The sequence below is a fragment of the Archocentrus centrarchus genome, chromosome 6, assembly GCF_007364275.1.
Source record: "Archocentrus centrarchus isolate MPI-CPG fArcCen1 chromosome 6, fArcCen1, whole genome shotgun sequence".
Taxonomy (NCBI): Eukaryota; Metazoa; Chordata; class Actinopteri; order Cichliformes; family Cichlidae; genus Archocentrus; species Archocentrus centrarchus.
The window spans coordinates 23,178,807-23,194,831 of record NC_044351.1 but is presented as its reverse complement, the minus strand read 5'-3'; the positions used below and the strand labels follow the sequence as shown (position 1 = coordinate 23,194,831).

The 16,025-nt window shown below is 39.2% G+C and overlaps 1 protein-coding gene across 1 annotated transcript in view; it reads left to right on the top strand.

Annotated features, from left to right (window-relative positions):
• The first annotated feature begins 13,987 nt into the window (after positions 1–13,987).
• The window catches only part of shank3a (SH3 and multiple ankyrin repeat domains 3a), a 157,492-nt gene continuing 155,454 nt past the window's right edge, over positions 13,988–16,025 (top strand). The window contains exon 1 of the mRNA XM_030731876.1: positions 13,988–14,302. Coding sequence (XP_030587736.1) covers positions 13,988–14,302 — 315 coding nt within the window. The remainder of the gene's footprint in view (positions 14,303–16,025) is intronic.

Here is a 16,025-nt window from a genome sequence, read left to right as displayed (position 1 = left end):
GATAGAGACAGCAGCTTTGGGATACGGTGCAGCTACTGTAGATTATTGACTCCAAAAGCTTTTTGCGCATGGCTAATTTTCTATATTGAGCCTCTGTATGTGGTCCCAGGCTCTGGATAGGTCAGGCAGTGTTTTGTTTACATTGAGTGGCTAATCAATGTGAACAGTATGCATATTTGTGTATATGTGCATCTCAGAGAAAGACACTGAGATTATGTATGTGTCTGTTAATACCTTTGATCATTAAAGTCATTCATTAATGCAAACACATTGCATATGCATCATGTATAATGCTTCAATGTGGCACTGTTAACACATTTTCTACATTTTGCAAATCAGTGTAAACTGCGCAGCATGCCTATGTTATTGCCTTTTGTTGCTTTTGTTCAGTAATATGCTTAAAGACAAGGAGGGTCTTACCTTCAAGAGATGCTACATACTAAGTATACCAGGGAGGGAGGTGGCTGTGGAGACACACTCACTCAGAGTAGTAGGGTTGTGAGGAGGCATGTGTGAGAAGTGAGATAGAGTCTTACTGTAGGTGGCCTACATCATGAAGCCTGGTTTAAAAAACAAAACAAAACAAAAAAATAAATAAATGTGAGGCTCCACCTCATTAGATGAATATAGTTACTCCTTTACATTTTTCTGGCAACCGGGTCTTGTTTTACAGTGTTGTTCTCCTCTTCCTCACTCACATCTCTGTGCACAAACACAGCCTTCAAGTTACATGCTACCAACAACCTCCACTGAGTCCTGGGTCTAGGACAAGTTCTGTTGTTTCCATTTGATTCTTGGTTATTGTGGGTTTTTCAGTTTTGGTACTTTTTATATGATAATTCTTGATTTGTTTCTTCATATTTATAGGCCTAGTTTTTTTTATTTTTTAATTTAATTTTATTTTATTTAACCTTTATTTTACCAGGAAAATCCCATTGAGATTTAAAATCTCTTTCACAAGGGAGTCATGGCCAAGACCGGGAGCAATATAAAGAATTACAAAAACAAACATAAAAATCAGACATATACAACTAACTTCTTAGTTCTGTTTGCGTGTTCTGTTTATATTATATTCTCTGAGTGTTTCTGCCTTCCTTGTGTTTCTGTCTCCATGTCACTCTGCTTCTCTGTCTCCCGTGTCTGTCTTGTCCCTCTGTCCTGTTCAAATATGCCCTTTGTCCCTGCCTGCTTGGTTGTTAAGATTTTTATTCCCTTCTGTATTCCCATTCAATCCTGGTCTGTCTCTATGCTTAGTTCTTGGTTCACCCACGTTTAGTCAGTCTCTTCTCTGTGTTGTTTAGCTTATGTTTCTGTGTCAAGTTCTCATGTCTTAGTTCTGGTCTCTGTGTTTGCTACTTCCTGTTTTACTTTGGCAGCCCTTTGCATTGTGTGTTGGTATTCAGTTTTGCTTCTCCTTGTCTCTTTAGTGTCATTCAATTCACCTGTTCTCCCCAGCTATTTCCACTCTCTCCCTGTTACCTCCTGTGTATATATTGTCTGTGTTTCATTCAGTTCTTGTTGTGTTGTCATTGGTGGTTTCCTCTCATGGTGTGTCTCTAGCCCTGTCTGGCACCTGTCCAGTCCAGTGTAGCTGTGTGATGCGGCAATAAAGCTATGTCTAAGGTCCAGTCATGTCCTGTGAGTCCTGCATTGGGATCCAATCCCTGCGTTCTACACAGCATTACATGACACTCTGCTTCTTAAACAAAATTCTGTCCAAGAACGCTCAAATGATAATAAATATCACAGAGTTATGCAAAGGTCTTGAGCCACCTCTGTTATTTATATTTATTGCTTCCAAGGAGCCAGACATTCTTATAATTTTTTTCCAGGCTTTCTGAAGGTCTTTCAAATTGTCTGCTTTTCACTCATTTTCTGTCCAGTCCTTAGACATATTTCTTTTTCTTTTTCTTTTGGTAAGCCGCTTAATACTGACCTACGAATCATTCAAGCTTGAAGCTTGCACCAGCAAGGTGATTCTCAAAGGGCTATTAACCAAAACCTTGGCATATCTCAGTATGATGCGGACAAAACAAGAATTGGCAGGCCTAAAAACAATCTACAGCAGATAAATTTATCTGAAAGTCATATTCTTTAGAAATAGGAAAAAATTCAGCAAAGTCCTACACAGGACCTGAAAGATGCATCTGCCCCTTCAGTTCCAGTTCCAGATCAATCTACTGCCAAAGCCTCATCAGAAATGGTCTCAGTGGAAGGATCTCTGCAAAGAAGCCATGGAGAAAAGACTGAGGTATGCCAAATTAGACAAGAACTGGGCTGAAAATCAGTGGCAACAGGTTTTATGGCATGATGAATCTAAAAAATTTGAAATTTTTGGTTCAAATTGGCATCGATATGTACAGAGGAGGTGAGGAGAGAGGTACCACAATGAGTGTTCACAGCCATTTGTAAAACATGGTGTAGGCTCTGTCATAGTTTGCAGCTGCATTTCAGTGTTGGAGAGCTTGTAAAAAGTGATGAAATTATGAAAACAGAAAAGTACTGTCAGATTTTGAAATGCCATGCAATAACATCTGAAAAGCATCTGACTGGAAATGACTTAATTTTTCATCATGACAATGACCTGGCCTTCCCGGGCCTTTATCTTGACAGAGAACAGATCAAAAGACAGCCAACATCCATAGAAGGGCTTTGAATGTCATTCAAGAAGCCTAGAGAACTATTCCTGAAAACTACTTAAAATTAAAAGAAAGCTTGCCTAAGACAGTTCAGGCTGTGTTGAAGAATAAAGGTGGCCATATCAAATACTGACTTTCAAGCTTGTTAGAATTGTACAAACTCTATTTTTTCAGTATATACTAAATTTCCATGTATGTTTGCATGTTTGAATATATCATTTCACCTATTTCCCAATTTCCTTGCAAAATATTAATAAATAAGGGTTACTCAAGACTTTTACACAGTACTGTATATTAAACAGGCTTCTCTTAGAAATCAGTCATGGAAAGTTGAGAACTCTGCAGGGTAGTAGCATGAAATATTTGCTATAATTTGCCTAAGTCAACCATTCTGCAAACTCACACTGCAGTGTCAGTGCTGAAAGAAAATATTGTGCAACCTTACTATATGCAAGACATATTTGGTAATGCCTTCTCTCACTCGTCCCTGATTTGAGGGTGTAAATTATTTAAAAATATTATGAATGAAGAAACGTCACTGGGCACAATCATAATGTTCTATGCAGTGCACGCCCAGTGTTATCTAGCATATGTTGTTTTCTTCTTCTTATTTCCACTGCTTCCTTTAGAGGTCGCGACAGTAGATCATCTGTAGACTAGTACATTTCTTCTCCATCCCTCAGGTATTCTCTCACTCTCTAAGATTATGTGAAACAATCTGGTTAAAAAGTCCACTGCCCTCTCTCCTTCATACTTCCACAAGTGTGTGATCTGTCTTTCTGTTCCTCATCCTCTTCACGGCTGCCCTCACTTCCTCCTTACTGATCTTCTGCACTTCCTCATTCACTAACTTTCCTCCATCCATCCTCAACTCTCTCTCATTTTCTTCATTCATGAGCTCCTCAAAGTACTCCTTCCATCTTCTCAACACACTCTCTTTGCTCGTTAGTACATGTCCATCTCTGTCCTTAATCACCTAACCTACTGCACATCCTTTCCAGCTCAATCTCTCTGCCTAGCCAGTTGATGCAAGTCCTTTTCTCCTTCCTTATTATTATCTAGCATATACCAGTCCTGTTAAATATGAAGCTGTCTTGCTGCTTTCTTTGTTAGTCCACTTGCTACCTGCCCAATAGCTAATTTATCATGCTAAGTCTAATAGTGGAGTGGATGGCTAAGAAAATGAGATTCAGCATATTTTTTTTTATTTATTTAAATTTAAATATGGATGCCTGCTCTCTTCTGAGCTCAATTGAAAGAAATATTAGCTTATTACATCGGAAATCCTGAAAAATCATTTCAGACTTACAGATAAAGAGAACACCATAACACACAGCTAAGACCACACTGTGTTTTTGTTTGATGCTTCCTGTCTTACCAATGAGTTATCTTAATTTAGATTCACTATGAAAGAATGAATAAAACTGAAGAAAATATGTTCTGGAACAAAGAGATAAAGTGTGTGTGTGTGTGTGTGTGTGTGTGTGTGTGTGTGTGTGTGTGTGTGTGTGTGTGTGTGTGTGTGTGTGTGTGTGTGTGTGTGTGTGTGTGAATAAATGTGGCCCTAGGTGACTTCAGTTTGTGAGTGGCCATGACATTTGCTTTACCAGTGTAGAGGAGCGTGAAGCAGACTCTGATGGGTCTGTGAACAGTTATCACATTTACTCCAGGCCATGTGGCTATGTGGCTGAGTGTATGTAATCTTCCCTCCTCTCTCCACCCTCTTTCAGGCTCTCCCACTCCCCTCTCTGTTGTACTCTACTAACTTCCCCTTTTCTTCCATGTTTCATTTCTCTCTACTTTTTCTTTGCCCACTGACTATTTCAGCCACATTCCCTGCTACTTTCCTTGCTTCATGCTACCTCAGCCAACTGCTTACCTTTATCTTTGTCCCTCCCTCTTCCCTGCCTCAGTTTTTCCAGTGTAGATGTTTTAGACGGAAACAGGTGAGACTGGCTGTTGGCTTGCAGTGGATTTTAGTTAAACTTGCTCTCGTGGAAGTGTGGCAGATGTTTCGGATACACACATACATTGAACTGGATCCATGCACACACTGCTCTGTATGGTCATGAATTATTCACTTTGTTTTCACTGGACTGGAGTGCATGAGATAGTATGGGGGGGGGTAGGGTGAAAAGATCTGAGCTGAGGAGAGAAGAGCAGGAGCTGTTAGCTGAGACGTGGGTGCTAGTCTCTTTATAATTCTAGTCCATTCTCTTAATGCTTCCAAGCAATGGGAGTAAGAGAATCTGGACTATGGTTTTAACCTAAAGGTATTAAAGACCCATGTATTCTTTAGGCTAGTGCCAAATTCTGTTTCTGTTCCTATACAGAGTAAGATTACAAATGATAATATAAAATTATTCAGCTGGTGATAAGACAGTATCATTTTTTTCAAGCTACAGTCAAAGTCCAGCTATTTCATTAAGTAGCTGAACCACTGCCAAGTGCTTACTGAATTTGTGTTTTTATCAGTAGCATGGCATGGGGTTAAACATATATGAAAGCTGATATCTGCAAAGATTTTAAGAGTTCCAGTTATTTAAGTCTTTAATTATTTTAATTATCTACTGCTTGTTAAAATTGGTTTGATTTCATATTTATGGTCAAATTGCATATAATAGTTCTTAGAGTCTCTTCAAAAATGAAGTAATACAGCATCTTGTGTTTTTGGCAAGATGTCCAAAACTCTTTTATTGTCAGTGATGAACAAAAATAACTAACAAAGAAAACCTAATGCAGCCTTACATTTAAAAGTTGGGGCTGGTTTGGTATTTTGCTTGGTACTCAAACAGGTACCAAGTTAAGGATCAAAGTTGTTGCAAATATTTTTTCTTTCCTCCAGTCATTTTGGTTCAACGGTTGTTTCAGCCCAATGATTGCTATATGTGGGGAAACTGATAAGTTAGTTGCAAGTATTATGGTCATTGATGTAAAGTAGCTCTCCCAAAATCTTTTGAGTGAACTACAAGAGTAAAATGTGAGTTACAGGTAGAAGTGCTACACGTCACATCTGTCAGACACTTTTGGATACATTTCAGACAATCTGGCTTTAGAAAAATGCACTTTATAGGGCACTTTAAATTGTATCAATGAATCATAGGAACAAGTTGAGCTAGTATGAATATTTTTAATTGCTCTATCCCACCAGACTTCTGAGAAAACAACCCCTAGTTCCAGTTTCCTTGCAGTTTTAATTTTAGTGCTTGGTAGAGAATCAAAGAACATGAGCCTATCATAAATCTTGGACAGAGAAGCCTTTGATGGGGATTAATCCTAAATAAATGGACACAAGGTGTACTGGGGGTAATGATGGGAAAGTTGGGAAAAGAGACTTGGCACAATATCTTACTTGAAAAATGGTATAAATGGGAAGAGGGTAAATTAAAGTCAACTGACAATTCAACATAACTATGGGAATAACTTTTTATAGAATTCTCAAAAGCAGTTAGAGCCTTTATTATTCCATATGGAAAAGGTGACATCTGTGAGTGAGGGCTGAAATAAATGGTTCATTAATACTAGTGTTAAAGAGGAAGCTGAAAGGACTTTGAAATATCGCCTAAACTGATCCCATGTATTAAGTGTGGATATTACCGCTGGGTTATTTGTAAAACCAGAGGGGTTGGTTTATAAAGGAGACATGAGTAATGCTGTAAGAGAAGAGGTAACGCAGGTTTGGGATTCCATTCTGCACCACGGGTGGTCCACGGATCTAAACCAAAATGTCAATTTATTGATAAGTACAGACCAATACTATAATCGCAGGTTTGGTAATTCACGTCTTCCACTGAATTTGCACCTGTGGAGTAAAGATTTCCAAATCCTGGGTGCTTTTCCACACCACAGAAAAGAAGCAAAGATTTGATTAATAGACTTGAAGAACTGTTTTGATAAAATTAGGGGGATACGCTGAAAAAGAAATAAACATTTTGGTAGAATATTCATTTTAACAGTGTTGATTAATGCTGAGACAAGATGAAGACAACGCTAGACTACTCCATCTTTGTAAGTCAGATTTAGTTTTGTGATCAGAGGAGAAAAACAGAAAGATAGTAGAGACCTTAAAGTTCTGATTATTCTGATTCCCAGGTACTTGAATCCAGAAGGGTTTAATTTAAAAGAAATGGTTGCTTTCATTTATAATGTGGATTGATTAATTTTAAAACATTCGCTTTTATGGATATGACCATAGAAAGAACCAAATCTGGCAAGGAAAGATAAGATTCCATGGATAGCATGGACAGAATCTGTGACATACACTAACAAATCATCTGCATACAGTGACAACCTAAATTTAGTCCCAGCCCACAATATCCCACCGAACAAAGGCAAAAACCTCACTAAGATGGACAACAGTTCTACTGCGAGAGCAGATAACAATGGAGACAAGGGGCAGCTTAGGTGAGTCCCACAAGATGACACAAAATAATTAGATTGCACACCATTAGTGTGAACATTTGCCTGTGGACATACATATAGTAAGGAGACCCAAGAAATTAACTTCTCATCTAGACCAAAACTATGCAGTATAGCAAACAGGCATTTCCATGCTACTCCATTGAATGCCCTTTCTCTAAAATTAAAGTTGGAAGTATGTTATGTAAGCAAAATGCTAAGATCTTAGCAAGAATCATTGCATCAACAGTCTTTATTCTTTTTCAAAAGCAGCTTTATAACAGCTTGGTTCATGGATGGTGGAAAAGAACCTTGTTCCAAGAAATAAAAAAAAAAAAGAAATTATTATATACTATTATCAATAGAGGAGCTAATTTATCAGAATTTTTTTTTATAGAACCTCAGGACTGGGAGCTGCTTCTTCTTTTTTTTAATTACAAGTGTCATTTCTCCTAAAGTTTTTGGAGAATCAAGTTTATTGCAACCTCAGGGCAAATGGTGAGAAACTCAAGCTTGTCCACCCCTCCCCCCCCAAAAAAACAACAAAAAAAAAAACAAAGAAAAAAACAAAAAAAAAAATAGGTCATTTGTGCAACATCTGATGGAAATTCTGACATATACAAAGAAGCCTCAAAGTTTTGAAAAATAGAATTAATGGCTATGGGATCTGTTGCAAGTGGGCCCGATGGACTTTTAATTTGAGTAATCAAACGTGATGCTGCTTAGCGCTGCAACTGATGTGTAAGGAGCCAGGTTCATAAAACGCACTGTGAGAGCACAGAAGTAGGTATTCAGCTTCTGATATTTCAGTCAAATCAAATTCCACTCCACTTGTGAATCAAGTCAAAGTTTAAGAAGAGTTTTACTTGGGTTAATGATTTAACCACAATTATTTGTTCCTTGTCTTTTTCTGTTTTCATTTATTTGACAAGATAACTTGTTCCCGGTATGTAGATCTTTTCAAGCGCTATTGCCCACACAGTTTATCCTTGCATGATGCAAGTAGGATGAAATGTCTGCCTGGCCCTTGCCCAGATATCTATGGGGAATCATTGCTTATTGGCAAGCCAAAGGTCCCTTTGTCACATTTGCAGACTTAATGTGGGATCTGTTGCTATTTCACATCTACTAAATTAGATTATTCTAGATATCAGTCATTTTGAAAGAATTCAAGTGTTGGATTCTGAAATGTCTTAATGTAGGGTTTAAACCTGTAAAAAGGCCCATTTTAACCAATATTAATAACAACCAACATTGAGCTGAACTACAAGGTTTAATGCTATCAATTTTCTGTATTATACGACCTGACAGGCGAAAGTTACACAGAGCTAGAGTGACCTGCTTGATCCTCTAATGCATTAGGACTACCTGCTATACACTTTCTTTGGAGCTAATGGGATTATATACTGTGAAGTGTCCAGCATTGGCAGCGGATTTGCACCTAAGCCTCTGTAGTGCCTGGTGCTATGTGGCCATATACCGCTTTATCATCCTGTAGATATGTGACTCAAGTTATTTAACACAAACATCCCTGAAATTTTCTCTACATTACCTGGCAGAGCTGTGAGACTCAAATGTGCGATTCAGTGGGATTAGATCTTAAATGGTCTTTACCCTGCCATCTCTCTAGTACAAAGTCTGTGTAATGTCTGATTGTGCCTTTGTGAGAATAGAGCAGGTAATTGTCCAGCAAATTCACAGATAGCCAGTGGTATCATGTGTCCCAGCAGCTGCAGGTTCAACCCAGAAAGTAAAATCAAAGTATTTCTAGTGTTGACCCCATGTCTGAGGAGAATAATTTCCTGTTGTGTGCTTCATGTGGAAAAAGGCAAGTGCAGAGTATGTCCTGACTCAAATCACCTGACAGTAATGCTGGAGTTGGCAGTGTGGGAACAGTTTTAAAATAAGTTCTTGTTTTCTTGTAACCTTGCAGATGGGTTTACTTTCACCTAGACTCACTAATATTTGCTTTTACTTCAACTGAAAGCAAAGATATGCCTCCAAATTAGCACGTTATGTGTTTTGACTCATATCTCACTTAAGTGTTTCCACACCGTGATGCCTGGTGCTTGTTTTTTTCCCAAGCAGTGCATACTTTTTGCCAAGGAGCTCTAACTACATACAGTTGGTATACAGTTACTTTGAATTGCAGAAGTGAGTGACACTCTTGCAATGTTGACTCCTGAATATTGTTGTGCATGTTTGGCTTTTAAAGTCTTTACTCTGAGAAGTTTTTCCTTCGGTAAGATTTGTTAACTAATAGCATGTAGCCTTTTCTTTGCATTGGATGGATCTTGATATCAGCATCTTCTATGTCTAAGATACTGTAAAAATCAAAATATCTGATGACTGGTAGAGCTTATACCTGTTGGCATTCAGTCTTACATTCTTCTTTCTCTTAATTAAATTAGCACATCAGCACCTTTATCTAAGTTTATAAAATATAAAAATATGAATTTTGTGATCAAAAAGTAGACACATAGCATGTACAATTTGTGTATAAAGTGCACTGTTTAATAGCTAAAAGTGGTTTGAGGATGCTTTCAAATGTAGTGCTAGTGCAGTATTTGTGCTCTAAATCAGCACCAGTTTTCTAGGGTTTGGTCATGCACTGTGCTTCAGACGTACAGTTTTTTTAAAATCCTCCCACGTAAAGTAAAGTGGGGAATATTGTCATCATACTGTCCGTCCGTCCGTCAGGGTGTCTGTCCATGAGGCTTTACCTTTCTGGTCTACAGACTCCAAAACCGCAGGGAGTTGAGCCATGACATTTGGTATATGTGTTCTTTATTCATCAAAGATGTGCAACGCGATATTCATATGTCCGGCTGTCTATCTGTCCGGGTGTCTGTCCATGAGATTTTACCTTTCCGGTCAAGAGACTTTTAGGCTGCTAATGCTATGATAATATATGCTAATTATATGCAGCTTCTTTCTCATGCCTGATTGGCTTAGCCTAATCATGTGATCATATTGTGCTGTGTGATTGGCTATATGTACTTGACCATTATTGACTGAAATGGAGAAAGCTGGGATTCCCCATATCTAGCAACTGTCTAGGTCACTAAACAGCTGGCAGTAGCTAGATAGTAAGAAACTGGGGAATTCCAAATTTCTAGGTAAAGAGCCAGTCTATTTATAGCAGGGATCCTGGAGAACTTGACTGCATACTGTATACTCCTCAGTATACAGTCAAGTTCTCCAGAGTCCTGCTAATGACTTCTATATTTGATTCAGGTGTGTTGGATCAGGGACACATCTAAAATCTGCAGGATTTTAGATGTGTCCCTCAAGTCCAGGCCCTCGAGGCCTGGACTTGAGGATCCCTGATTTATAGTAACATCAGTTCTAGGCTGCAGCCTTATTGATTAGTCTGTGATGCCACCTTCTGATTGGCTGAGCATTATATAACATGTTGTTCAGGGATGACTTATGGCCATAGATAGTACAGACTATGACTCATCATTGAACAATATTAAAGTCATACCTACTGCTCAGCAATATTACTGAAATGTATGTAAGTATGTGTGTATTATGTTTTGTACATAGTTGCCTTATGATTATATATTATGCATTGATATCAGCAGATTATACAGTATGGGTGCATTATGTTGTAGTATTCCTGTACACACATGAGTATAATATGATGTGACTACTTTGTAAGTATGCATTTTATCTGGCGTATTGTTATATATATTATATAACTAGAAAGGCATTATGTAGTATACACAAGAGTGCAGTATGTACTAATTTGTTTACCATTGAATTGTTTTGTCTGTTCTAGGTTGTGGTTACCAAAAAAGTATTTGTACAAATGTCAACGATAATCACAGAATATCAATAACTTACATCATGCTTAAAATAGTTTTGATTTAATGAATATTGTTAATACTGAAAACATGTTTTTGCTGGAATATGCATTATTAGTTTCAAGTTTTATTGTCATATGTACAGTAAAGAAACATGTTTCCTTATACAATGAAATTCTGTCCACAAAAGATGCCAGGCAAAAAAGAAAAAGATCCCGATTTAAAAAAAAAAATAGAATAAATGATAATTTAGAAAACACACAAAAATAATAAAACAGCATATGAGATACAATAATAGATACAAACGTGTAATTATGTAACTACCGTATTTTCCGGAGTATAAGTCGCACTTTTTTTCATAGTTTGGCTGGGGGTGCGACCTATACTCCGGAGCGACGTATATGTGACATTTATAACACATGAACCAAAATACTCCAGCCACTTGACATCTCCGTGAACTGCAGCTTTAAGGCAGTCTTGCGTAACCTGTGGGCGCAGTGGATGATGGATGGAGAGCACAGCTTAACGGCAACTGGGAGAATGCACCACCCAACTTTCCTGGAAGTCATTGGATGGATCAAGAAAACATGGGCTTCAGTGACAACCAAACCATCCTGTTGGGATTCAGAAAGGCTGGAATAATTGGAACTGCAGCTGACGACGAGTCTGACTAACGCGACACAGAAGAGGAAGCGGCGCTTCGTCTACGGAGTGTACGGAATTGTTTAGAAGTGACACCGAGGATGAAGAATTCAATGGATTGATGGTTTGGTTAACTTGTTAGTATGTTCTTTATGCTATGGTTATCTGAATAACTTAATGTTACGTTAACATACCGAACACGTGTTCGTTGTGCGTCATGTAGCTGAATGTGCTACGTTAGCATAACGTAGGCGTAACCGTGTTCGTCCTGTTCTTTAATCCATTATTATTTTAAATTGCCGTTCAAGATGGAATTTCTGCTCTGGGTCTCGGATTCTATCAACCCCCCCCCCCCCCCCCCCCCCCAAAAAAAAAGTGCGACTTATAGTCCAGTGCGACCTATATATGTTTTTTTCTTCTTTATTATGCATTTTTTGGCTGGTGCGACCTATACTCCGGAGCGACGTATAGTCCGAAAAATACGGTATACAAAAATATATCTTTACTAACACAGGACTGACCAAAAATTAGGGAAAAATAATTTTGGTCAAGGTAATAAGATGTCTGCTGAAGGATTTTCTGTTATGAAATAGGGCTGTCATGCTATCCTGACTTCTACATTTATTTTATATTTTCATTAATCGAGGGAGGATATCCCCATCAGTGATGGGTCTTGTCAAGCTCCTTGGCAGGTACTTTATACTAGTCCTTACAAAGAAACTTACAACTGTTTTACAGTGGGTTTACACTGTTTTCTGTCTCATATTCCCCAGAGTGATGTGATGATGCTGGGATCAGGACTCTGTGAAGATTCCTTTTCTTTGTGTTGTTGAGGATATATTTTTATTTCTCTGGGTAGATGTTTAGAGTTGCAGTCACACTGAGGAATCTGATGTCTGTTATGTGGATATCCTTTGATGGATAACAATTTAATCCACTTTTGCAAAGTATTGCATAAATGCATGTGTGCATCAGCTCAGTTGCTCACATTATCTACTTGCTTTCATCACTTTCTCATTCAAGGGCTCACTTTAAACTCCACCTAATAAGAAAATGCTGTCTTGGGGCTGTCGGGTCAGCTTGAACTAGGTTCTCAGTGAGAAAACAATGGAGCATAGCACTGACTTAACACAGTTAATAATTTACAGCCCTGTTACAAATATTTCACAGCACATTTTCCTTCCATGAGAAGATCACTTGTTTAAATGGTGGTGTGAATAACTGACTGTATTCAGTCACAGCTCAGAGGCCAATTACTAATCTCAGTAGATAAGCATTTCTGCTGCAATCTTGAGTTTTGGATTCAATATATTAGAAAAAGAACCATGTATGTACATACCTTAAGCATGTCAGTCATTGTAAAAATAATGCATCTTTGTTTAAAAAAAAAAAACAAAAAGGCAAATTTTGAAACGCTTTGGGATCCCTGCTAAACAAAGCATTTAGATGCAAATCAAGGTCAGATTGATGTTATTTGTTTGGTCCTTAATTGTGAAGCTCTTTTAGGGCTTCCCAGGACCTGCATGAAAATAGCCCTCAATGAGGAAAAACTCCCACGAAAACCTCATCAACATTAAAGGCAGTTTGTTCTGTTTGTGTGTCGCTGTTTACCAGGGAGGCTTTTGATCAGTGACACCCCCCATAGATAAAGTGAAGCATGAAGGCCAAATCCTGGCCTGCATTGATCTGAACAAACATCCCCCTCCCCTTGCCAACACACACACACACACACACACACACACACACACACACACACACACACACACACTGCCCTAATATTACCATAGTGTTAGTACTCTACAGCAAGATCAACAGTGTGTGACAACAGCTGTGTCACGTTATGAATATTGCGACATCAATGTGCAGAGGTCATTATACAGATTAATTGGCAGTGGTGCTGGCATTAATGCTATTAAGACATGCCTATAGTTAATGCTAAAGATCCAAATATTTTTATGTATATTTATCCTGTCCCTCCATTCTTCAGTATTTGATTTTGTCTCTTTCTTTTGCTAATGGCATTTGGGTGATCCTCTGTGTAAGTTGTAGGCAGAGATAAAGTATTTACACTATTCTGTGAATGTCATTTCTTCAAAGTTGCTCTGCATTATTAATCTGAGTGTTAGTTTCAACTTGCCTTGGTACTTATCTTTGTGTTTTTACCCTCCATCCCTCTGTAATCTCCTATTACCCCCTCCTCTTCGCCCGTTCCCCCTCTGCCACCCTCCTCTCTTCCCTGCCTCTCTCTCCCTCCCTCTTTTTCCTCTCCCAGGCGAGTGATGCATGCTGCAAACGGTGTGTGCGTGTAGTGTGAGTGAGGGCCATTGGTGTATGCATGTGCTTGTGTTGTGTGTGTGTGTGTGTGTGACTGTGTGTGTGTGCGTGACTGTGTGTGTTTGAATGTGTGTTGAGAGAGAGAGAGAGAGAGAGAGAGAGAGAGAGAGAGAGAGAGAGAGAGAGAGAGAGAGAGACAGATAGACTGAGCCCCTAACACGGAGCATGCCTCTGCGTCCGGCAGCCGGCAAACATGAGCCACCGAGCCCTCCACGGCAGGACCAGCAGCAGCAGCAGCAGCTCACACACACACACTCACACACACACACACACCCTCACACCCACGCAGCAAACGGCAGCCAGGGGGCCAGCACTGACAGCAGCAGCTCCCGGGAAGAGGATAGTGGTGTTCCTGTTCCTCACGGTGTTCTGGCTTTCCGTCCCGGTGCAGAGCGTAGCAACAGTGCAAGAGCACCCATGGAGGAGCCGACAGGCAACACCGTGGTCATCCGCATTGGAATCCCAGACTTACAGCAGACGGTAAGAGCTCATTCTGTATAAAAGAGAGGGAAGCTGCCTCTCCCCCTTCCTCTTTGAATAGGTGCTTTCTACCTCTCTCCTACTGGCTTTATGTATTATTTGTCCTTTTAAACAGTTTATCCTTTTTTTTGTCTTTTTCATCATCCTTTTTCGATCCTATCCCTCACATTCTTCTTTTCTCTCTTTTGTTTTTGGTATGCACACTTAGTGATCGTGTTTGCTTGCTGGCTTCTGGGGGTTCCACCCCCCACTCCCCCCACCATTTCCACTGTTGCCTCGCTAATAAATCTACCTCTTCATTAGCTGGGCTTCAGCTGACTTTGACAACTGGCCACTTAGGGTGAGAATGGGGGGAAAAGGGAAGGGGGAGGAAGAGAAAAGGCATCAGGGGTAAAGGAGACTGTAAGGCGGTTACAAATGCACAAGAAGACAGTAGGTAGAGAATCATGACAGTTATACCTAAACAGTAAAACTTTACCTCATCATATCTCCTTCCCACTGTTGCTGCTCTCTGCCCAGACAGTCTAACAGGTCCAATCATACACTCTTCTTCCACTAATGAAGCTGCAGTTTCTCTGAATGTGTAGCCTGTGCCTCTGTAGTATTGCAGCCACTGAAAAAAATGCAGAACCACTAGACTGTTGAAACCATTAGACCACCTTCACAAGTGTGTCTGTATTGGTATAAGATTGCTGTAGAAGACGGTGTGAAACAGGGCAAATGTCCACGTAGTAAATTAGTTCTGTCATTCAGTTTTCAAGCTCTGCTATTTCATTCATGTGGATTCAATGAAAGTTATCCTGTAGTCTGAGTAATGTAGTGCAATGCAACATCTCTCAGTGACGTGTCATGGTATCATTTCTTTGAGGTTAAGGAAGATCTTCATTTTGATTGCCTGGAACTGCACATAACTGCAGAGAAGAAACATTTTAGCCTTGATTGGCTGTAAAATAAAATGTTAACTTCAACGTATCTTGACCCCATGTAATCTGTCTCCATCTATTGCTGCTCATTCTGTCTATATGTCAGTAGCACATGTAAGATCGCACTATTAGAGAAAGGTGATATTCTTCTGGAATATCAAGTTTTATATTAATAATGTATCCTATGTCAATTTATCTACCCCTCCTTCTCTTGTTTCTCATAAATGTTGGGGAAATTCTCTATTAATGGAAGAGCAAAATAGATTATAGCCTGACAGCCATTTACTGCATACTTGTGCTCAGTTACTGAGTTTTTGCAAAAAGTTAGGCTGAGTGTCCTTTTTCTATTCATTCTGCAGACATTGATGGCAAAGGCAAGAGGCTGGTGCTCTGTTTGTTGTTGTTGATTACCTCATTGTTGTTGGATACTTGGCTGAAATGACCCATTGTATCTTAGTGAGGCTCCAGCACCGAATGCCAGGAATAAAGGCAGGAAATAAAAGGAAGGCGGCTGAAAAGAAAGCAGAGAATTCCCCAAAGATGCTGCAGAATAGCCGAGTGTGGACAAAAATGTTTTTCAGTCAAGCTCAAACTTATGCCCACACAAACACACAAAAGACTCACAGCATGCAAATACTTAATCATATAGATGCACACACAGTTACATGAACACTTACACACACACACACCTTAGCATGGCTTTACAAGCATATAGTTACACACCCAAACATGCACACGTACTCATGAATCCTAATCTCATTGCAAGGGGACTTGCCTTAATGTGCTTATATAATGTAAAG